At 39.8% G+C, this 23483-nt stretch overlaps 2 protein-coding genes across 3 annotated transcripts in view; one reads left to right on the top strand and one right to left on the bottom strand.

The window, feature by feature from the left end:
- LOC115176436 (uncharacterized) overlaps nucleotides 1–15263 on the top strand; it is a gene marked incomplete in the record, with an annotated part of 76299 nt that extends 61036 nt beyond the window's left edge. The window contains 4 exon segments of the mRNA XM_029736479.1: nucleotides 12389–12511; nucleotides 12683–12811; nucleotides 12895–12969; nucleotides 13125–15263. Coding sequence (XP_029592339.1) covers nucleotides 12389–12511; nucleotides 12683–12811; nucleotides 12895–12969; nucleotides 13125–13154 — 357 coding nt within the window.
- Nucleotides 15264–15342: 79 nt separating this feature from the next.
- LOC115176651 (casein kinase II subunit beta) lies at nucleotides 15343–20247 on the bottom strand. 2 transcript variants are annotated; one of them, XM_029736794.1, is made up of 7 exons: nucleotides 20096–20247; nucleotides 19495–19569; nucleotides 18908–19010; nucleotides 18464–18579; nucleotides 17396–17471; nucleotides 16942–17131; nucleotides 15343–16696 (listed from the first exon to the last, which is right to left on the bottom strand). In XM_029736794.1, the coding sequence occupies exons 2-7, from the start codon at nucleotides 19564–19566 to the stop codon at nucleotides 16606–16608; spliced, it is 648 nt and encodes a 215-aa protein (XP_029592654.1). In that variant the 5' UTR covers nucleotides 19567–19569; nucleotides 20096–20247; the 3' UTR covers nucleotides 15343–16605. The 2 variants fall into 2 exon arrangements, with proteins under 2 accessions (XP_029592654.1, XP_029592653.1); XM_029736793.1 differs by lacking the exon at nucleotides 20096–20247 and having other exon boundaries at nucleotides 19495–20071.
- Between the last annotated feature and the right edge of the window lie 3236 nt (nucleotides 20248–23483).

The raw sequence follows: 23483 nt of genomic DNA, 5'->3' as shown, positions 1-23483 counted from the left end.
CACACTAGATGAATTGTCTTTCTCTCTCTGACACACACTAGATGAATTGTCTTTCTCTCTCTCTGACACACACTAGATGAATTGTCTTTCTCTCTCTCTGACACACTAGATGAATTGTCTTTCTCTCTCTGACACACACTAGATGAATTGTCTTTCTCTCTCTGACACACACTAGATGAATTGTCTTTCTCTCTCTGACACACTAGATGAATTGTCTTTCTCTCTCTAACACACTAGATGAATTGTCTTTCTCTAACACACTAGATGAATTGTCTTTCTCTCTCTGACACACTAGATGAATTGTCTTTCTCTCTCTGACACACTAGATGAATTGTCTTTCTCTCTCTAACACACTAGATGAATTGTCTTTCTCTCTCTAACACACTAGATGAATTGTCTTTCTCTAACACACTAGATGAATTGTCTTTCTCTCTCTGACACACTAGATGAATTGTCTTTCTCTCTCTAACACACTAGATGAATTGTCTTTCTCTCTCTGACACACACTAGATGAATTGTCTTTCTCTCTCTGACACACTAGATGAATTGTCTTTCTCTCTCTGACACACTAGATGAATTGTCTTTCTCTCTCTGACACACTAGATGAATTGTCTTTCTCTCTCTAACACACTAGATGAATTGTCTTTCTCTAACACACTAGATGAATTGTCTTTCTCTCTCTGACACACTAGATGAATTGTCTTTCTCTCTCTGACACACACTAGATGAATTGTCTTTCTCTCTCTGACACACTAGATGAATTGTCTTTCTCTCTCTGACACACTAGATGAATTGTCTTTCTCTCTCTGACACACTAGATGAATTGTCTTTCTCTCTCTGACACACTAGATGAATTGTCTTTCTCTCTCTGACACACTAGATGAATTGTCTTTCTCTCTCTGACACACTAGATGAATTGTCTTTCTCTCTCTGACACACTAGATGAATTGTCTTTCTCTCTCTGACACACACTAGATGAATTGTCTTTCTCTCTCTCTGACACACACTAGATGAATTGTCTTTCTCTCTCTCTGACCACACTAGATGAATTGTCTTTCTCTTCTCTGACACACTAGATGAATTGTCTTTCTCTCTCTGACACACACTAGATGAATTGTCTTTCTCTCTCTGACACACACTAGATGAATTGTCTTTCTCTCTCTGACACACTAGATGAATTGTCTTTCTCTCTCTAACACACTAGATGAATTGTCTTTCTCTCTCTGACACACTAGATGAATTGTCTTTCTCTCTCTGACACACTAGATGAATTGTCTTTCTCTCTCTGACACACTAGATGAATTGTCTTTCTCTCTCTGACACACTAGATGAATTGTATTTCTCTCTCTAACACACTAGATGAATTGTCTTTCTCTCTCTAACACACTAGATGAATTGTCTTTCTCTAACACACTAGATGAATTGTCTTTCTCTAACACACTAGATGAATTGTCTTTCTCTCTCTGACACACACTAGATGAATTGTCTTTCTCTTTCTGACACACTAGATGAATTGTCTTTCTCTCTCTGACACACTAGATGAATTGTCTTTCTCTCTCTAACACACTAGATGAATTGTCTTTCTCTCTCTGACACACTAGATGAATTGTCTTTCTCTCTCTAACACACTAGATGAATTGTCTTTCTCTCTCTAACACACTAGATGAATTGTCTTTCTCTAACACACTAGATGAATTGTCTTTCTCTCTCTGACACACTAGATGAATTGTCTTTCTCTAACACACTAGATTAATTTTCTTTCTCTCTCTAATACACTAGATCAATTGTCTTTCTCTAACACACTAGATGAATTGTCTTTCTCTCTCTGACACACTAGATGAATTGTCTTTCTCTCTCTAACACACTAGATGAATTGTCTTTCTCTCTCTAACACACTAGATGAATTGTCTTTCTCTCTCTGACACCCTAGATGAATTGTCTTTCTCTCTCTGACACACACTAGATGAATTGTCTTTCTCTCTCTGACACACACTAGATGAATTGTCTTTCTCTCTCTGACACACTAGATGAATTGTCTTTCTCTCTCTGACACACTAGATGAATTGTCTTTCTCTCTCTGACACACTAGATGAATTGTCTTTCTCTCTCTAACACACTAGATGAATTGTCTTTCTCTCTCTGACACACTAGATGAATTGTCTTTCTCTCTCTCTGACACACTAGATGAATTGTCTTTCTCTCTCTGACACACACTAGATGAATTGTCTTTCTCTCTCTGACACACACTAGATGAATTGTCTTTCTCTCTCTGACACACTAGATGAATTGTCTTTCTCTCTCTAACACACTAGATGAATTGTCTTTCTCTAACACACTAGATGAATTGTCTTTCTCTCTCTGACACACTAGATGAATTGTCTTTCTCTCTCTGACACACTAGATGAATTGTCTTTCTCTCTATAACACACTAGATGAATTGTCTTTCTCTCTCTAACACACTAGATGAATTGTCTTTCTCTAACACACTAGATGAATTGTCTTTCTCTCTCTGACACACTAGATGAATTGTCTTTCTCTCTCTAACACACTAGATGAATTGTCTTTCTCTCTCTAACACACTAGATGAATTGTCTTTCTCTCTCTGACACACACTAGATGAATTGTCTTTCTCTCTCTGACACACTAGATGAATTGTCTTTCTCTCTCTGACACACTAGATGAATTGTCTTTCTCTCTCTAACACACTAGATGAATTGTCTTTCTCTCTCTGACACACTAGATTAATTGTCTTTCTCTCTCTAACACACTAGATGAATTGTCTTTCTCTAACACACTAGATGAATTGTCTTTCTCTTTCTGACACACTAGATGAATTGTCTTTCTCTCTCTGACACACTAGATGAATTGTCTTTCTCTCTCTGACACACTAGATGAATTGTCTTTCTCTCTCTGACACACTAGATGAATTGTCTTTCTCTCTCTGACACACTAGATGAATTGTCTTTCTCTCTCTAACACACTAGATGAATTGTCTTTCTCTAACACACTAGATGAATTGTCTTTCTCTCTGACACACTAGATGAATTGTCTTTCTCTCTCTGACACACTAGATGAATTGTCTTTCTCTCTCTAACACACTAGATAAATTTTCATTCTCTCTCTAACACACTAGATCAATTGTCTTTCTCTAACACACTAGATGAATTGTCTTTCTCTCTCTGACACACTAGATGAATTGTCTTTCTCTCTCTAACACACTAGATGAATTGTCTTTCTCTCTCTAACACACTAGATGAATTGTCTTTCTCTCTCTAACACACTAGATGAATTGTCTTTCTCTCTCTAACACACTAGATGAATTGTCTTTCTCTCTCTGACACACTAGATGAATTGTCTTTCTCTCTCTGACACACACTAGATGAATTGTCTTTCTCTCTCTGACACACTAGATGAATTGTCTTTCTCTCTCTAACACACTAGATGAATTGTCTTTCTCTCTCTGACACACTAGATGAATTGTCTTTCTCTCTCTAACACACTAGATGAATTGTCTTTCTCTCTCTGACACACACTAGATGAATTGTCTTTCTCTCTCTGACACACTAGATGAATTGTCTTTCTCTCTCTGACACACTAGATGAATTGTCTTTCTCTCTCTGACACACTCGATGAATTGTCTTTCTCTCTCTGACACACTCGATGAATTGTCTTTCTCTCTCTGACACACTCGATGAATTGTCTTTCTCTCTCTGACACACTCGATGAATTGTCTTTCTCTCTCTGACACACTAGATGAATTGTCTTTCTCTCTCTAACACACTAGATGAATTGTCTTTCTCTCTCTAACACACTAGATGAATTGTCTTTCTCTCTCTAACACACTAGATGAATTGTCTTTCTCTCTCTGACACACTAGATGAATTGTCTTTCTCTCTCTGACACACTAGATGAATTGTCTTTCTCTCTCTGACACACTAGATGAATTGTCTTTCTCTCTCTGACACACTAGATGAATTGTCTTTCTCTCTCTGACACACTAGATTAATTGTCTTTCTCTCTGACACACTAGATGAATTGTCTTTCTCTAACACACTAGATGAATTGTCTTTCTCTCTCTGACACACTAGATGAATTGTCTTTCTCTCTCTGACACACACTAGATGAATTGTCTTTCTCTCTCTGACACACTAGATGAATTGTCTTTCTCTCTCTGACACACACTAGATGAATTGTCTTTCTCTCTCTGACACACACTAGATGAATTGTCTTTCTCTCTCTGACACACACTAGATTAATTGTCTTTCTCTCTCTGACACACACTAGATGAATTGTCTTTCTCTCTCTGACACACTAGATGAATTGTCTTTCTCTCTCTGACACACTAGATGAATTGTCTTTCTCTCTCTGACACACTAGATGAATTGTCTTTCTCTCTCTGACACACTAGATGAATTGTCTTTCTCTCTCTGACACACTAGATGAATTGTCTTTCTCTCTCTGACACACTAGATGAATTGTCTTTCTCTCTCTGACACACTAGATGAATTGTCTTTCTCTCTCTGACACACTAGATGAATTGTCTTTCTCTCTGACACACTAGATGAATTGTCTTTCTCTCTCTAACACACTAGATGAATTGTCTTTCTCTCTCTAACACACTAGATGAATTGTCTTTCTCTCTCTAACACACTAGATGAATTGTCTTTCTCTAACACACTAGATGAATTGTCTTTCTCTTTCTGACACACTAGATGAATTGTCTTTCTCTCTCTGACACACTAGATGAATTGTCTTTCTCTCTCTGACACACTAGATGAATTGTCTTTCTCTCTCTGACACACTAGATGAATTGTCTTTCTCTCTCTGACACACTAGATGAATTGTCTTTCTCTCTCTAACACACTAGATGAATTGTCTTTCTCTCTCTGACACACTAGATGAATTGTCTTTCTCTCTCTAACACACACTAGATGAATTGTCTTTCTCTAACACACTAGATGAATTGTCTTTCTCTCTCTGACACACTAGATGAATTGTCTTTCTCTCTCTGACACACTAGATGAATTGTCTTTCTCTCTCTAACACACTAGATGAATTGTCTTTCTCTAACACACTAGATGAATTGTCTTTCTCTTTCTGACACACTAGATGAATTGTCTTTCTCTCTCTGACACACTAGATGAATTGTCTTTCTCTCTCTGACACACTAGATGAATTGTCTTTCTCTCTCTGACACACTAGATGAATTGTCTTTCTCTCTCTGACACACTAGATGAATTGTCTTTCTCTAACACACTAGATGAATTGTCTTTCTCTCTCTGACACACTAGATGAATTGTCTTTCTCTCTCTGACACACTAGATGAATTGTCTTTCTCTCTCTAACACACTAGATGAATTGTCTTTCTCTAACACACTAGATGAATTGTCTTTCTCTTTCTGACACACTAGATGAATTGTCTTTCTCTCTCTGACACACTAGATGAATTGTCTTTCTCTCTCTGACACACTAGATGAATTGTCTTTCTCTCTCTGACACACTAGATGAATTGTCTTTCTCTCTCTGACACACTAGATGAATTGTCTTTCTCTCTCTGACACACTAGATGAATTGTCTTTCTCTCTCTGACACACTAGATGAATTGTCTTTCTCTCTCTGACACACTAGATGAATTGTCTTTCTCTCTCTGACACACTAGATGAATTGTCTTTCTCTCTCTGACACACTAGATGAATTGTCTTTCTCTCTCTAACACACTAGATGAATTGTCTTTCTCTAACACACTAGATGAATTGTCTTTCTCTCTCTGACACACTAGATGAATTGTCTTTCTCTCTCTGACACACTAGATGAATTGTCTTTCTCTCTCTAACACACTAGATGAATTGTCTTTCTCTCTCTGACACACTAGATGAATTGTCTTTCTCTCTCTGACACACTAGATGAATTGTCTTTCTCTCTCTGACACACTAGATGAATTGTCTTTCTCTCTCTAACACACTAGATGAATTGTCTTTCTCTCTCTGACACACACTAGATGAATTGTCTTTCTCTCTTTACACACACTAGATGAATTGTCTTTCTCTCTCTGACACACACTAGATGAATTGTCTTTCTCTCTCTGACACACACTAGATGAATTGTCTTTCTCTCTCTGACACACTAGATGAATTGTCTTTCTCTCTCTGACACACTAGATGAATTGTCTTTCTCTCTCTGACACACTAGATGAATTGTCTTTCTCTCTCTGACACACTAGATGAATTGTCTTTCTCTCTCTGACACACTAGATGAATTGTCTTTCTCTCTCTGACACACTAGATGAATTGTCTTTCTCTCTCTAACACACTAGATGAATTGTCTTTCTCTCTCTAACACACTAGATGAATTGTCTTTCTCTCTCTGACACACACTAGATGAATTGTCTTTCTCTCTCTGACACACACTAGATGAATTGTCTTTCTCTCTCTGACACACTAGATGAATTGTCTTTCTCTCTCTGACACACTAGATGAATTGTCTTTCTCTCTCTGACACACTAGATGAATTGTCTTTCTCTCTCTAACACACTAGATGAATTGTCTTTCTCTCTCTGACACACACTAGATGAATTGTCTTTCTCTCTTTACACACACTAGATGAATTGTCTTTCTCTCTCTGACACACACTAGATGAATTGTCTTTCTCTCTCTGACACACACTAGATGAATTGTCTTTCTCTCTCTGACACACTAGATGAATTGTCTTTCTCTCTCTGACACACTAGATGAATTGTCTTTCTCTCTCTGACACACTAGATGAATTGTCTTTCTCTCTCTGACACACTAGTGAATTGTCTTTCTCTCTCTGACACACTAGATGAATTGTCTTTCTCTCTCTGACACACTAGATGAATTGTCTTTCTCTCTCTGACACACTAGATGAATTGTCTTTCTCTCTCTGAAACACACTAGATGAATTGTCTTTCTCTCTCTCTGACACACACTAGATGAATTGTCTTTCTCTCTCTCTGACACACTAGATGAATTGTCTTTCTCTCTCTGACACACACTAGATGAATTGTCTTTCTCTCTCTGACACACACTAGATGAATTGTCTTTCTCTCTCTGACACACTAGATGAATTGTCTTTCTCTCTCTAACACACTAGATGAATTGTCTTTCTCTCTCTGACACACTAGATGAATTGTCTTTCTCTCTCTGACACACTAGATGAATTGTCTTTCTCTCTCTAACACACTAGATGAATTGTCTTTCTCTCTCTGACACACTAGATTAATTGTCTTTCTCTCTCTAACACACTAGATGAATTGTCTTTCTCTAACACACTAGATGAATTGTCTTTCTCTTTCTGACACACTAGATGAATTGTCTTTCTCTCTCTGACACACTAGATGAATTGTCTTTCTCTCTCTGACACACTAGATGAATTGTCTTTCTCTCTCTAACACACTAGATGAATTGTCTTTCTCTCTCTGACACACTAGATGAATTGTCTTTCTCTCTCTAACACACTAGATGAATTGTCTTTCTCTAACACACTAGATGAATTGTCTTTCTCTCTCTGACACACTAGATGAATTGTCTTTCTCTAACACACTAGATGAATTGTCTTTCTCTCTCTGACACACTAGATGAATTGTCTTTCTCTCTCTGACACACTAGATGAATTGTCTTTCTCTAACACACTAGATGAATTGTCTTTCTCTCTCTGACACACTAGATGAATTGTCTTTCTCTCTCTGACACACTAGATGAATTGTCTTTCTCTCTCTGACACACTAGATGAATTGTCTTTCTCTCTCTGACACACTAGATCAATTGTCTTTCTCTAACACACTAGATGAATTGTCTTTCTCTCTCTGACACACTAGATGAATTGTCTTTCTCTCTCTGACACACTAGATGAATTGTCTTTCTCTCTCTGACACACTAGATGAATTGTCTTTCTCTCTCTGACACACTAGATGAATTGTCTTTCTCTCTCTGACACACTAGATGAATTGTCTTTCTCTCTCTGACACACACTAGATGAATTGTCTTTCTCTCTCTCTGACACACACTAGATGAATTGTCTTTCTCTCTCTCTGACACACTAGATGAATTGTCTTTCTCTCTCTGACACACACTAGATGAATTGTCTTTCTCTCTCTGACACACACTAGATGAATTGTCTTTCTCTCTCTGACACACTAGATGAATTGTCTTTCTCTCTCTAACACACTAGATGAATTGTCTTTCTCTAACACACTAGATGAATTGTCTTTCTCTCTCTGACACACTAGATGAATTGTCTTTCTCTCTCTGACACACTAGAAGAATTGTCTTTCTCTCTTTAACACACTAGATGAATTGTCTTTCTCTCTCTAACACACTAGATGAATTGTCTTTCTCTCTCTGACACACTAGATGAATTGTCTTTCTCTAACACACTAGATGAATTGTCTTTCTCTCTCTGACACACTAGATGAATTGTCTTTCTCTCTCTGACACACTAGATGAATTGTCTTTCTCTAACACACTAGATCAATTGTCTTTCTCTCTCTGACACACTAGATGAATTGTCTTTCTCTCTCTGACACACTAGATGAATTGTCTTTCTCTCTCTGACACACTAGATGAATTGTCTTTCTCTCTCTGACACACTAGATCAATTGTCTTTCTCTAACACACTAGATGAATTGTCTTTCTCTCTCTGACACACTAGATGAATTGTCTTTCTCTCTCTGACACACTAGATGAATTGTCTTTCTCTCTCTGACACACTAGATGAATTGTCTTTCTCTCTCTGACACACTAGATGAATTGTCTTTCTCTCTCTGACACACTAGATGAATTGTCTTTCTCTCTCTGACACACACTAGATGAATTGTCTTTCTCTCTCTCTGACACACACTAGATGAATTGTCTTTCTCTCTCTCTGACACACTAGATGAATTGTCTTTCTCTCTCTGACACACACTAGATGAATTGTCTTTCTCTCTCTGACACACACTAGATGAATTGTCTTTCTCTCTCTGACACACTAGATGAATTGTCTTTCTCTCTCTAACACACTAGATGAATTGTCTTTCTCTAACACACTAGATGAATTGTCTTTCTCTCTCTGACACACTAGATGAATTGTCTTTCTCTCTCTGACACACTAGAAGAATTGTCTTTCTCTCTTTAACACACTAGATGAATTGTCTTTCTCTCTCTAACACACTAGATGAATTGTCTTTCTCTCTCTAACACACTAGATGAATTGTCTTTCTCTAACACACTAGATGAATTGTCTTTCTCTCTCTGACACACTAGATGAATTGTCTTTCTCTCTCTGACACACACTAGATGAATTGTCTTTCTCTCTCTGACACACTAGATGAATTGTCTTTCTCTCTCTGACACACTAGATGAATTGTCTTTCTCTCTCTGACACACTAGATGAATTGTCTTTCTCTCTCTAACACACTAGATGAATTGTCTTTCTCTAACACACTAGATGAATTGTCTTTCTCTTTCTGACACACTAGATGAATTGTCTTTCTCTCTCTGACACACTAGATGAATTGTCTTTCTCTCTCTGACACACTAGATGAATTGTCTTTCTCTCTCTGACACACTAGATGAATTGTCTTTCTCTCTCTAACACACTAGATGAATTGTCTTTCTCTCTCTGACACACTAGATGAATTGTCTTTCTCTCTCTGACACACTAGATGAATTGTCTTTCTCTCTCTGACACACTAGATGAATTGTCTTTCTCTCTCTAACACACTAGATGAATTGTCTTTCTCTCTCTAACACACTAGATGAATTGTCTTTCTCTAACACACTAGATGAATTGTCTTTCTCTCTCTGACACACTAGATGAATTGTCTTTCTCTAACACACTAGATGAATTGTCTTTCTCTCTCTAACACACTAGATGAATTGTCTTTCTCTCTCTGACACCCTAGATGAATATTCTTTCTCTCTCTGACACACACTAGATGAATTGTCTTTCTCTCTCTGACACACACTAGATGAATTGTCTTTCTCTCTCTGACACACTAGATGAATTGTCTTTCTCTCTCTGACACACTAGATGAATTGTCTTTCTCTCTCTAACACACTAGATGAATTGTCTTTCTCTCTCTGACACACACTAGATGAATTGTCTTTCTCTCTTTACACACACTAGATGAATTGTCTTTCTCTCTCTGACACACACTAGATGAATTGTCTTTCTCTCTCTGACACACACTAGATGAATTGTCTTTCTCTCTCTGACACACTAGATGAATTGTCTTTCTCTCTCTGACACACTAGATGAATTGTCTTTCTCTCTCTGACACACTAGATGAATTGTCTTTCTCTCTCTGACACACTAGATGAATTGTCTTTCTCTCTCTGACACACTAGATGAATTGTCTTTCTCTCTCTGACACACTAGATGAATTGTCTTTCTCTCTCTGACACACTAGATGAATTGTCTTTCTCTCTCTGACACACACTAGATGAATTGTCTTTCTCTCTGACACACACTAGATGAATTGTCTTTCTCTCTCTCTGACACACTAGATGAATTGTCTTTCTCACTCTCTGACACACTAGATGAATTGTCTTTCTCTCTCTGACACACACTAGATGAATTGTCTTTCTCTCTCTGACACACACTAGATGAATTGTCTTTCTCTCTCTAACACACTAGATGAATTGTCTTTCTCTAACACACTAGATCAATTGTCTTTCTCTCTCTGACACACTAGATGAATTGTCTTTCTCTCTCTGACACACTAGATGAATTGTCTTTCTCTCTCTAACACACTAGATGAATTTTCTTTCTCTAACACACTAGATCAATTGTCTTTCTCTCTCTGACACACTAGATGAATTGTCTTTCTCTCTCTGACACACTAGATGAATTGTCTTTCTCTCTCTGACACACACTAGATGAATTGTCTTTCTCTCTCTGACACACTAGATGAATTGTCTTTCTCTCTCTGACACACTAGATGAATTGTCTTTCTCTCTCTGACACACTAGATGAATTGTCTTTCTCTCTCTGACACACTAGATGAATTGTCTTTCTCTCTCTAACACACTAGATGAATTGTCTTTCTCTCTCTGACACACACTAGATGAATTGTCTTTCTCTCTCTGACACACACTAGATGAATTGTCTTTCTCTCTCTGACACACACTAGATGAATTGTCTTTCTCTCTCTGACACACTAGATGAATTGTCTTTCTCTCTCTGACACACTAGACGAATTGTCTTTCTCTCTCTGACACACTAGACGAATTGTCTTTCTCTCTCTGACACACTAGACGAATTGTCTTTCTCTCTCTGACACACTAGATGAATTGTCTTTCTCTCTCTGACACACACTAGATGAATTGTCTTTCTCTCTCTGACACACACTAGATGAATTGTCTTTCTCTCTCTGACACACACTAGATGAATTGTCTTTCTCTCTCTGACACACACTAGATGAATTGTCTTTCTCTCTCTGACACACACTAGATGAATTGTCTTTCTCTCTCTGACACACTAGATGAATTGTCTTTCTCTCTCTGACACACTAGATGAATTGTCTTTCTCTCTCTGACACACTAGATGAATTGTCTTTCTCTCTCTGACACACTAGATGAATTGTCTTTCTCTCTCTGACACACTAGATGAATTGTCTTTCTCTCTCTGACACACACTAGATGAATTGTCTTTCTCTCTCTGACACACACTAGATGAATTGTCTTTCTCTCTCTGACACACACTAGATGAATTGTCTTTCTCTCTCTGACACACACTAGATGAATTGTCTTTCTCTCTCTGACACACACTAGATGAATTGTCTTTCTCTCTCTGACACACACTAGATGAATTGTCTTTCTCTCTCTGACACACTAGATGAATTGTCTTTCTCTCTCTGACACACTAGATGAATTGTCTTTCTCTCTCTGACACACTAGATGAATTGTCTTTCTCTCTCTGACACACTAGATGAATTGTCTTTCTCTCTCTGACACACTAGATGAATTGTCTTTCTCTCTCTGACACACTAGATGAATTGTCTTTCTCTCTGACACACTAGATAAATTGTCTTTCTCTCTCTGACCTCGTGGTGGTGGGAAGGACATGGTAAAACTAGAATGGGGAGTGGGAACGAGGGACCCAATCAGTTGTGAATGAAAAGAGAGGTGTGGTTTGAGGGTTTTTCATGGGGAGTGGTTGATGAAACATTGGAAAATTACAGCTGTGCCATGTTCAATTGGGCGCAACCAATAATGTATATAAACACTGGACACAACATCATGTAAGGTTCAGATATAATGATATGATATAGAGCCTATATGTCTGTTTGACATGTATAGAATGAAGGAACCATGTCGGCTCTTCTCATGACATGTCGATGTGCAACGTTCAGTCAAACTGACTAGAGTGTGTTCTCCTCCCACCCCAGCCCCCTCTGGTGCAGACCCAGACATTCACCATCACAGACGTGTCCAACTCCCTCCCTACTGACGTGTCTACTAAGGATGTCCCTATCGTTCAGACCCAGACTGTCACCTACGAGTCTGCAGAGGTAGCCACCCCATGATAATAAAGATGATGCTACAGCTGGGGAACTCTGAGCTGTGGTTCAACCTCATCTACCACAGGGTACCATCAGGGCAGTGTTCTGAAACGTCTTTAACGCCACCGATGACTGAGGTGTTACCATGGAGCCAATGTTTCTGTTTGTTTCCTCTCTCAGGTGTCAGTTGACGGGACAGACGGGGGGAAAGAGGCCACAGCACTGAGCAGCATTCAGACCATTACCTCAGAGAGCAGCAGGGAAACCAGTGGCACCTCTGTTACTACCACCACCACTCGCATCTCCAAGGTAAGGGCACACCATAGACCGCACACACACACACACACACACCTCAGCTGTGTCATGGCCTCTGACTATTTCTCTTGTCCCAGGTGGTGAAAGGAGGAATGTCAGAGACCAGAGTGGAGAAGAGGATCGTCATCACTGCTGACTCAGAGGATGACCAGGTACAGTACAGTGTAGTATGACAGCTCCTTCTACACACACCAAGGCCTGGTCAAGCACACACACCAAGGCCTGGTCAAGCTTCTCTGTGACACATTTTTGTCATAAGGTGTACAACCAGCTAGGTGGAGGTTAACTGAAGCTGTGTCTCCTGCAGGGAAGCGACGGTGGAGCAACAGCAATGTGATTCAGCTGAACACAGTCAGGGAGCAGCCCTATGGATCTGATGCTCAAGACACCAAAGGACTAACCTCCCTGTCCCAGAGCCACCCCCACCTCCTCAACCCACACTGACATTGTGTCCTGACTGGTCCCCTCCAGAACCATCGTGGTTGCATCTCAAATGGCACTACTTTTGACCAGAGCCCTGGTTAAAAGTATTGCACTATAAAGGGAATATGGTGCCATTTGGGATGCACCCTGGTGTGTCCCTGCCCAGTGGGATATGAACAGGCCAGGGAGAAAGCCTATTGTGTCCTCTCTTTCCATACTGCTGTTCTGACTGTATGGTGGCTTCATGTTGGTCTATTCCACTCAAACCTCATATTTCGCCAAATTACTCTTTTTTTGTTTTATTGTAGTAGGAAAGATGAACCTTTTCAGTTCTAAGAGCATTTAGGTCATTTGCTTTTAAATGTTTATTTACAACATATTTTTCTGTCGTTTGTATTGCTACTACTGTATCATTGAGTTTAAGTGTGGACTCAGCGATATGACGGAGATGCAGAAAGTAAACAGCGTAGTGGGTCAATTTCAGCAAAACAACTAAGAGCATTGAAGTGAGAGGCTCAACTTCTCCGCTGTTTTGGTGCCATGGTTCCAACGCTGTGAAAAGAGTGAAGCGAACCCGTGCACATGCGCAGATACTGTGTGAGAGCAAAGTCTTGCATCTCGCTCATCTCAATATCTGCGGTGCTGGTCGAGGCAACGGCATTTTACTGAGTCTCCCTTTAACATGCTCATTTTGATAGAAATGCACTGTTTTCAACTGAGCTTTAAGTAATAACATTATCAGACTTTTTCAATCAGATTAAGATGCTGGACAGAAACTAGATGTATTTTTGGAAAGGGATAACTCCTTTGAGTTTGTTTACGTTTATAATTGAGGAATATTATTTTTTTATTGAATATTCAAATTGAAATTACATACCTCACTTAAAAGTATTGAACAAAGATATTCCATACTCAAACAACCATGCCTGTTTTGGATTTGTTCTCTGCTCAGGTAAAATATCTCTTTCTTAACCAGCCAAGTTAACACGTGTAATACTACTAGGTCAGGCCACGATGACCCTCGTTATAAACTTTGACGTGATGACAACTATCTGTTTTGAAATGTTTACTCTATTTTATAGCATTACTGCTTTTATAGTATTTGTACAAAATGAGGTTTTTAAGTTATTGAAGTTCATATCCTACTCAATGGTAGCTTCTCATATCAATATTGTCTTTTTTTTTACCTCTTGAATTTGGGAGTGCCCCCATGTTTCCCAGTACGTATTCAGCGTTGTTTTTTCTTCCTCTTTTAACGCACCATTGACCTCTAGGACTGCCCCATGCAGTCTGATGTGAGAGCAATGGAAAGTCCCACCGTGTTTTGTCCCTTAAAATGATTTTAGATAGAAACGGGATTGATTTTCAAACCTGTTGTTGATTTGATGAAACAATGCTTTAGTCTTGTTTCTCAGGGTTTATGTCTTTATCAATACTGCAAGACAAAACCCCTCTGTATATGATTGTATGACGAATGTTCAGTCAATGTACATTCTAGCCCTGCAGATGGGTCCAAATGATACTCAGCTCTTAAACACAGTAGTACATGTGCAAGATGTATTTATCACTATCAAAAGGCAGCTGTCCCAGTATATGTGGCTTTTCTTTCATATAGGGGCACATATTTTGTCCATGTTCTACCATAATTTCTTTGTAGACTGTTTCATGTGATTCTTTTTAAAACACGAGTCTGTTTGCAGGCTTTTAGACACAGAAGTCGCATTCATAATCATCTAGTTTGTAAATCTTTCTTACCACTTGTTTAGAGTAGATTCCTCTACCACTTGCTGTACCCTTTCCTTTTGTAGATCAGACAAAGGTATGAGAACCCTTTTAGAGAATGACAATAGCAGACCTTTCTTCCCCTCTGAAGAAGTTTGAAGGTGGCACAAACTATTAGCTAGAAAGATCGAGGGCATAAACTAGAATCTCAGCAGAACCCTTCGTTTTTACATTTGTAAACATATTGTTGCTTTTGTGACATTCCTGTCTTAAAATTAAATAAACTTAATTAAAATCTGAATTAATTATCAAGTGGTGTGTAGTGTCTGAGCATGATTTCAGTCACAAGAACATTTTTTAATAAAAGGTGACCAATAGAATTGTAAGAAATACAATTTTATTAAAAATTCTTAATTCCAGATGCTTGCATACAGAATTCAGAAAATCAATAATAGCATCACCACTGGAATTGTAGACTGAAAGAAACCCTTTCATGTAAAATGTAGTACCATAATGTAAACTGGTTGTAGCTGTAGGTTATCAACATGAAATAGCCATCCACCTGTGTGTTCAATACCACTTAATATTGTAACAGACTAATGCAAGAGAAACCATGCGTCTCAGTGTCCAGTCAAGAGACAACTCTGCTCTGTCATGGACATGTTTACAACTAATGATGGCTTTAGTGGCCCGGCCATTTTCACTTTGGGACAGTGAGTGTTCCAGCACAAAGCAAACCCATGTTGCCCTTCACCCCGAGAAGAACATATCTTATACATCTAATAAACTCTGTCTTCAATTCAATTAGTGCAGCAGCCATTCTCTAGGGAATCTATAATACATATCAAACTGGTTCTTCATTGGATTCTCAGCCAATCTGGATATAAATAATCATTTAAGATTGTTGTATATCACCCTTTTCACACTGCCAAGTTACGTGTCCACCCTCGGTAATGGAACCATGCAGGAAAGGAAACCATGAAGAGAATGTATCTGAGCCAGCCCAATACGGTGCAGGTCAGCATGATGGTGTGAAAACAGGTATTAGGATGCGCTCACACAGGCTGACCAATCACATCAGCTCTTTTGACAATAAGTGGGCAAAAACCAAAACGTGCACCTGGGGGGGGGGCTCAGGACCGAGTTTGGAAAACCCTGCCTTAGCGAGCCAAACTGAAAATAGGTTTGAAAGATTGGGTCCTGTCAAGGAGAGGGGAAGAGTTGCAAGATTGTAGTCAGTAGGGTTGTGATAGGCTAAAGCACAGAGGGAGCCAATCACCAAAAAGCATCCTGTATAACAGGCAGATGATGGCCTGGTCCGGATGTCGACATAAGCGCATCCATCTACATCAGGGATGGTCAACTCCAGTCCTTCTGGGGCCTGATTGGTGTCATATCCAATAATGAACTGATCATGATCATCAGTTTAGAATACAATGTGTTTAATCAGCTGTGTTCGCCTGGAATGGGGGAATAGTGTGACACCACTGCAACCCCGATGACTGGAGGTTCCCATCCCTGATCTACATGTATGTATTGTATCTGTCATAATGTGTTTTAACAAGCCTTTATTGAGCTACATAATCCACTGCTTTCATTCCAACCAAGTCAAAATGTCTCTTTCCCGGCCGGGTGTGTAAGTTCTAGCGAATCGCCTTCACAGGACTCTTGAAGCTGGAGGCAGCCTGGAGTTGGAGTTGATAAGCCATGGGGTGGATCTTGAAGCCATATAGCCTGAGAAAAAACAACTAAATATTACAACACAGTAACAGTGTGGATAGTAGAAGGCTGCCATTATGCTAACATGTCTCAATCTCCTTACTGAGGGGAAAAAAGGTCATCTTCAAATCAAGCAAGTGGTTTTTGTTACAGTTCCCAGCTGAACATGAATTATGTAATAACACTATCAAATCATATGTATTCAAATGGGGAAAACAGAGCATCTTGATGAATTTGCAAAGATAATTATAGAAATAAACCTTGGCACAAACTGGTTGGCAGGTCGTTTTGGCCGGTACTCAGGGTGCACCATAAATAGCATGTGGGGGAAGCCTGTCCCGAAGTAGGCCCCGTCCGTGTGGTGGTGCCGGGAGGACTTGGGGGTGTACACATCCATGCACTTTGGACAATACAGCTTCACCATGGCCTCACCTGGGATGTCTGACAGACCTATGGGAGAGGAGAGATCAACATTATGTAACACAGCTGAGGGCACACAAGTCTATTCTGGTGTCAGCTGCCAATTCAATACTGATGAAATATATTTACTGTGCAAGCAAGAGTCATCTTTTAGATTCCCTCAGACCTGTGTGAATTACTGCTGACAATCTGTTATATAGTTCAAAGGTGACTGGAGAGAAATGGTTCAATTCCATGAAAAGAGGTATGTTCTGTAACTGAACAGGAGTATGAACCCATTAAAGTCAAACTCACCAATAGGAAGCATGGGTTGATTCTCACAGTACACTCTTGGGCAATAGCCAAAGTCCCCTTGTTGGTACTTATCCAGCTGCAAACCAAAAACTATTTCAGTGTGAAACATGGTCACACAGCTAGTCCAAGAAAGGCACACTACATAAACAGACAGGTAGAATTTAGAACAGGGGTCTCCAACCTTTTCTAGCATGAGCTACTTAAAAAAATGAAACATGTCACGAGCTACATTTTTTATTTTATAACTTTCAAATAGTTGTTTTGACAATATACCTGGTAAAATGATGGTTAATAGACAACTAAGTGGGCCCCATAAAATTATATTTCAAATTTTCCTCAATTCTCTTTGAACTGTTTTATTTCTCCTGGTTTGGGATTTATTTTGTATATTTGCTCAATATTACAATTCTTCATGGAGAAAGAAGGAAAATGGATGTTCTGAGTCCATGTCAAAACTTAAAATCACATGAGAAGACCATTTGAGGTCTGAAAAAAAAAGTTTTTTTAAATTTGAGTGTAATTTACCCTTTAATTCCCCATCTCGCAAGAGAGGAGTGTCCGTCTAGCGATGTTGCTGCTGTTACCTACTGCTGCAGCACGTCATGACAGAGTTTGCAAAACAAATCGGCACCTCATTGATACAAATAATCATCATGATAGTTCTGTCAGATGAGCCTACTTTGCAATTTGCATTTAATTGAGAAGGTTTTTCCAGTCTACCCAAAAGACTCCGGTTATCATTAGTGTCGCTAACTGGCTACATATGGACTCAGACAAATGAGCGCCCTAAACAGGGGCAATATTGCTGGAAATGAAATTGGCAGATTGTGTTACGTTTTGGCTTTTTAAGCCAATAGTGGCTAACTAGGGGTTGGACAATGTCAATGTGGCTTTGATTGGATAGTAGCCAGGAGCTTTACATTTATGAGTTTGCCAGGAACACATGAAAAAATGCATGTAATTTCAGATTGGCGAGCTACTGGTAGCTCACAGTCTACCTGTTGGAGACCCCTGATATAGAGATTATCCAGACTCCAGAACAATATATACAGCTCTAAGGTTTACTACCATCTGAGCGATGCCTCTGTTGGTGAGGATGTAGCGTGCGTGGATCAGCCCGTACAGCATCTCTGCTGCCTGCTCTATCAGGTCACTCTGGTTGGGGTTGTCCTCCAGCTCCTCATCTGACAGACAGACATGACAGTGAGGCTTTCAGATCAACACACAAGGTACACAGAAGCCTATAGAGACATGGTGCATGAATAAAGCACTGGGAGGCAGCATTATAGTGTCTGCAGGTCTTTCCTTTCTTTATACACACACATACGTGAGGCTTTCAGATCAACACAAGGTAGACAACAGCCTATAGATGCACTGAGTCAAAGTATGTAGTCACAGTACTGTGTCCTTGGGTCTTTTGAAAGGCACTTGTAAATACAAACAGAACTGATAAATTAGCCTATAGGAAGTGTCAGTGTGAAGTCATTTTAGACGGTGTAGTGATGAGCTCACCTGGCTCCAGGTCGAGGATCATGTCGAGGGCCTGGCGGTAGTGAGGCACCTGCTCATTGAGCCCTGTCAGGTTAAACTTGTCCTGAATGTAGTCCTCATCAACCTGGTAAAGTGGAATGGATCAACATGGATAGTAGCTTTCAGCTGCCAAACACCGTCTACTACTCTTTATGAATAGGCCACAGTTGGTCAATTGCATAACAGGTTAAAGGGATTACTTCAGTATTGGCAATTAAGACAAGCAGAAGAGTTAAAGGTAGAATTAAGCAATGTAGCCTAAACGGTGCATGCACTGTGTTGGAATATCTGAAGCTACCACCACGCTATAACGAGCTTATGTCACGGTTACACACTATGGCATCAATACAAAACCACCCCACAACTTTAAACACTGTATTTTGGTCCTCTTTCACATGGAATTCTCCATCTGTGTTCAGGGTATATTTGGCTGGTAGCTGTAACAGTTCATTCTGTATTTCAAACAAACAACTAGCTTCACAAACAGTTGGCTAAGTCAGAGCAATATTATTTCCCCTGTCTGTCCTTCTCATTCTGTGATGTTCTGACATAACTAGCTATCTACTCACCTCACAGAAGAACTCATTCCCCCTCAGGCCACAGAACCAGGAGATCCAGGACACCTCCTCCGAGCTGCTCATCCTCTGAACAAGTGGGGGGTGATGGTGCAACGGCATGCAAAAATTACATGTATTCCAGAATTTCCATTGATGCACTAGAATATAAAGCTAGCTGGGCCAAGCATTTCGCTATAACATCTGCTAACCATGTGTATGTGATCAATAACATTTGATTTTAGCTAGTGGTGTATTCCATTCTGGTCCAGGGACCTGAAGTATGTGTACACTGCAGGCTTTATTTCTGACCGAGATATGCTAGCTAGCTAATCTAATCAAATCATCAAGCCCAGATGTGTTAGTACTGGGCTAGAACAAAAACCTATTGTTATTAGTCAAAGTATGCATAAAGAACTCTAGCTAGCTAACGTTAGCTACATAGAAAACGCTAGCTAGCTAACCCCGTGTTTGCTAGCTAGTTACGCTAGTTTAATAACGTTAGCTAGGTAACGGACATTTTCCACACGCATGAAATCCATACTAATTTGAAACTAAACAATTCATTTAGTACTGTGTAAAACCAAATGTGTTGTGTCAGCACACGTTTACTCACCCTCTTATGTTAGCTAGATATATCTACCGGTAGCTACTGTGCTAACTAGCTAGCACCTTAGCTAACTGCTGTAAACAAGAATATTACTTCCGGTGGAATCTTCGGCTTCTCCGACCTGTGTTGATGAACAGTTTGCTGGTCCAGTCAAACCGCGGAGTATTAGTGATGGGTCGTTCGCGAACGAGTCAGCTCTAAGAGTATGTTGCATTACCGCCACCTACTAGACTGGAATACAACTCCCTTATACTTTGCTTTAAAAAAAAATCGAAAAAAATACCCTACCATCTAACACTACTCACAAAAAAATTATACAAATCTAAATAACACCACCCTACTCCACTATTTAATCCTACCTCATGCCAACAACCTGAAAGGATGGGACATCACCACTTAACACACCCTGTAACTCTTCTGATGTCAAGTCTCACACACCCAAATACCTCTCTGCAGCTGCCACCACAACCTCAATTTTCTGTGACTTACACTCCATCCCTGCAGTACAGTTGATAACCATTGCTATGAATGCTAAAAATCCAATCTTACTGAAACATATATCACTTTTTGGCCTATCCCTCTGTATTGGTACAAATCTACTACTCACACCACTCCTCTCGGGATCCCTGCCCCTTGACCCATCTTCCTCTACTTTCTTCACTGCCTCAGCATATGACAAGTTCTGCACTACTCTAACCCTGGAAACCCCATCCTGCCTCTCTCGCACAGGACATTTCTGATCCCCAGCCACATGAGCACCCCTACAATTAACACATACCACTACTTTCACCAATACTACACATTCCTTTGTCTCATGCCCTTCTGCACACTTCTCACACCTAGGAACCTCCCTCGTACACACTGTTGCCACGTGCCCATAAGCTTGACACCTGTAACGACACAATGTATTCGGTATAAAAGCTTGTACAGGATAACTTATATATCCTAACATTACTTTGTCGGGCAAATGCTCAATATCAAAACTCAAAAGAACAGACAATGACTCTTCTGTTTCACCACTCTTGCCACGCTGTCTGCTTCGCACCAAACGACGAGCATCACAAACATCGGGAATCTTCCCCTTCAGTTGGTCAACTTTTAAAAATACTGCTACCCCAGTAATCACTCCTTTCAATGGCGCCCTATTCTTGAGAGCGAAAGGATTCACATTTCTTGCCCCCATTCGTTTAACGCCGAGTGCCTTCTGCCTCTGACCAGCAGAAACACAAACAATTATCACAAGACTACTGTACTTCTGGTTAAATCTAATTTTATTTGTCACATGAACATGGTTAGCAGATGTTAATGCAAGTGTAGCGAAATGCTTGTGCTTCTAGTTCCGACAATGCAGTAATATCCAACGAGTAATCTAACCTAACCTAACAATTAGGTTACCCTCACCGATTCCACAGTACCCAACTCTGTTTTCACCCACCCTGAAACCATAAATGCATCAGCCAAAAGGCAACGGTCCACTTTTTCCAAAAACGGCACTGCTACTGTCACAGACTCATCAATATCTTGACCCTCAGTGCAAGCCTCGGGCTTCGAGAACTTCACCACACCTACCACCTCTGATACTTTGACCTCATTCACATCCATTTCTCCTCCTGTCTTCAGCTCACTCTGCTTACACTTTCTACCATTCTTCTTTAACCTGTTAGGGATAGGGGGCAGTATTTGCACGGCCGGATAAAAAACGTACCCGATTTAATCTGGTTATTACTACTGCCCAGAAACTAGAATATGCATATAATTGTTTGATTTGGATAGAAAACACCCTAACGTTTCTAAAACTGTTTGAATGGTGTCTGTGAGTATAACAGAACCCATATGGCAGGCAAAAACCTGAGAAGATTCTGTACAGGAAGTGCCCTCTCTGACCATTTCTTGGCCTTCTACACTCTCTTTATTGAAAACAAAGGATCTCTGCTGTAACGTGACACTTTGTAAGGCTCCCATAGGCTCTCAGAAGGCGCCAGAACGTTGAATGATGACTCTGCTGTCCCAGGCTGAAAAACAGTAGCGCATTTGGTAAGTGGTCAATCTGAGAACAATGAGACGGGTGCACGCATGCACGAGACGACTCCATTTTCAACTTTGAGTCTTTGAACGAAAACAGCGTTTCCCGGTCAGAATATTATCGCTATTTTACGAGAAAAATCGCATAAAAATTGATTTTAAACAGCGTTTGACATGCTTCGAAGTACGGTAATGGAATATTTTGAATTTTTTTGTCACTATACGCGTCACCGTTCGGATAGTGTCTTAAACGCAAGAACAAAACAGAGGATATTTAAAAATAACTATGGATTATTTTGAACCAAAACAACATTTGTGGATGAAATAGAAGTCCTGGGAGTGCATTCTGACGAAGAACAGCAAAGGTAATCCAATTTTTCTTATAGTAAATCTGAGTTTGGTGAGTGCCAAACTTGGTGGGTGTCAAAATAGCTAGCCCTGTGATGGCGAGCTATCTACTCAGAATATTGCAAAATGTGCTTTTGCCGAAAAGCTATTTTAAAATCGGACACCGCGATTGCATAAAGGAGTTCTGTATCTATAATTCTTAAAATAATTGTTATGTTTTTTGTGAACGTTTATCGTGAGTAATTTAGTAAATTCGCCGGAAGTTTGTGGTGGGTATGCTAGTTCTGAACGTCACATGCTAATGTAAAAAGCTGTTTTTTTATATAAATATGAACTTGATTGAACAAAACATGCATGTATTGTATAACATAATGTCCTAGGAGTGTCATCTGATGAAGATCATCAAAGGTTAGTGCTGCATTTAGCTGTGGTTTTGGTTTTTGTGACATATGCTAGCTTGAAAAATGGGTGTCTGATTATTTCTGGCTGGGTACTCTGCTGACATAATCTAACGTTTTGCTTTCGTTGTAAAGCCTTTTTGAAATCGGACAGTGTGGTTAGATTAACGAGAGTCTTGTCTTTAAAATGGTGTAAAATAGTCATATGTTTGAGAAATTGAAGTAATAGCATTTCTAAGGTATTTGAATATCGCGCCACGGGATTCCACTGGCTGTTGAGTAGGTGGGACGATTTCGTCCCACATACCCTATTAACAAAGCATCTCAATTTTTTGTACAATTTTTAACCGACTCAAGCTCACCATCTTCCTCCCTCTCTTAGACCTCCTCTGTCTCTGTTCCTGTCACGACTTCCGCCGAAGTCGGTCCCTCTCCTTGTTCGGCGGCGGTCGACGTCACCGGCCTTCTAGCCATCGCCGATCCACTTTTCATTTTTCCATTTGTTTTGTCTTTGTTTTACACACCTTGTTCCAATTCCCCAATTACTTGTTCATTATTTAACCCTCTGTTCTCCCATGGGTTTTGGTGAGTGATTGTATCTATTCGGTCTGTTATTGTGTGCTAGT

Source organism: Salmo trutta, chromosome 37 (genome assembly GCF_901001165.1).
Source record: "Salmo trutta chromosome 37, fSalTru1.1, whole genome shotgun sequence".
In the NCBI taxonomy this organism is placed as follows: Eukaryota; Metazoa; Chordata; class Actinopteri; order Salmoniformes; family Salmonidae; genus Salmo; species Salmo trutta.
The sequence above is the reverse complement of the archived record's forward strand: the minus strand, read 5'-3'. Positions and strand labels throughout refer to the sequence as shown.

Bases quoted from the DNA above. Each gene is read 5' to 3' on its own strand.
- LOC115176651 (XM_029736793.1), bottom strand. From the start codon at position 19,602: ATGCCGTTGCACCATCACCCCCCACTTGTTCAGAGGATGAGCAGCTCG. The intron at 19,011-19,494 runs GTGAGTAGATAG...CCACTTTACCAG, and splicing joins GGAATGAGTTCTTCTGTGAG to GTTGATGAGGACTACATTCA. The intron at 17,472-18,463 runs GTAGTAAACCTT...TTTGGTTTGCAG, and splicing joins ACAGAGGCATCGCTCAGATG to CTGGATAAGTACCAACAAGG.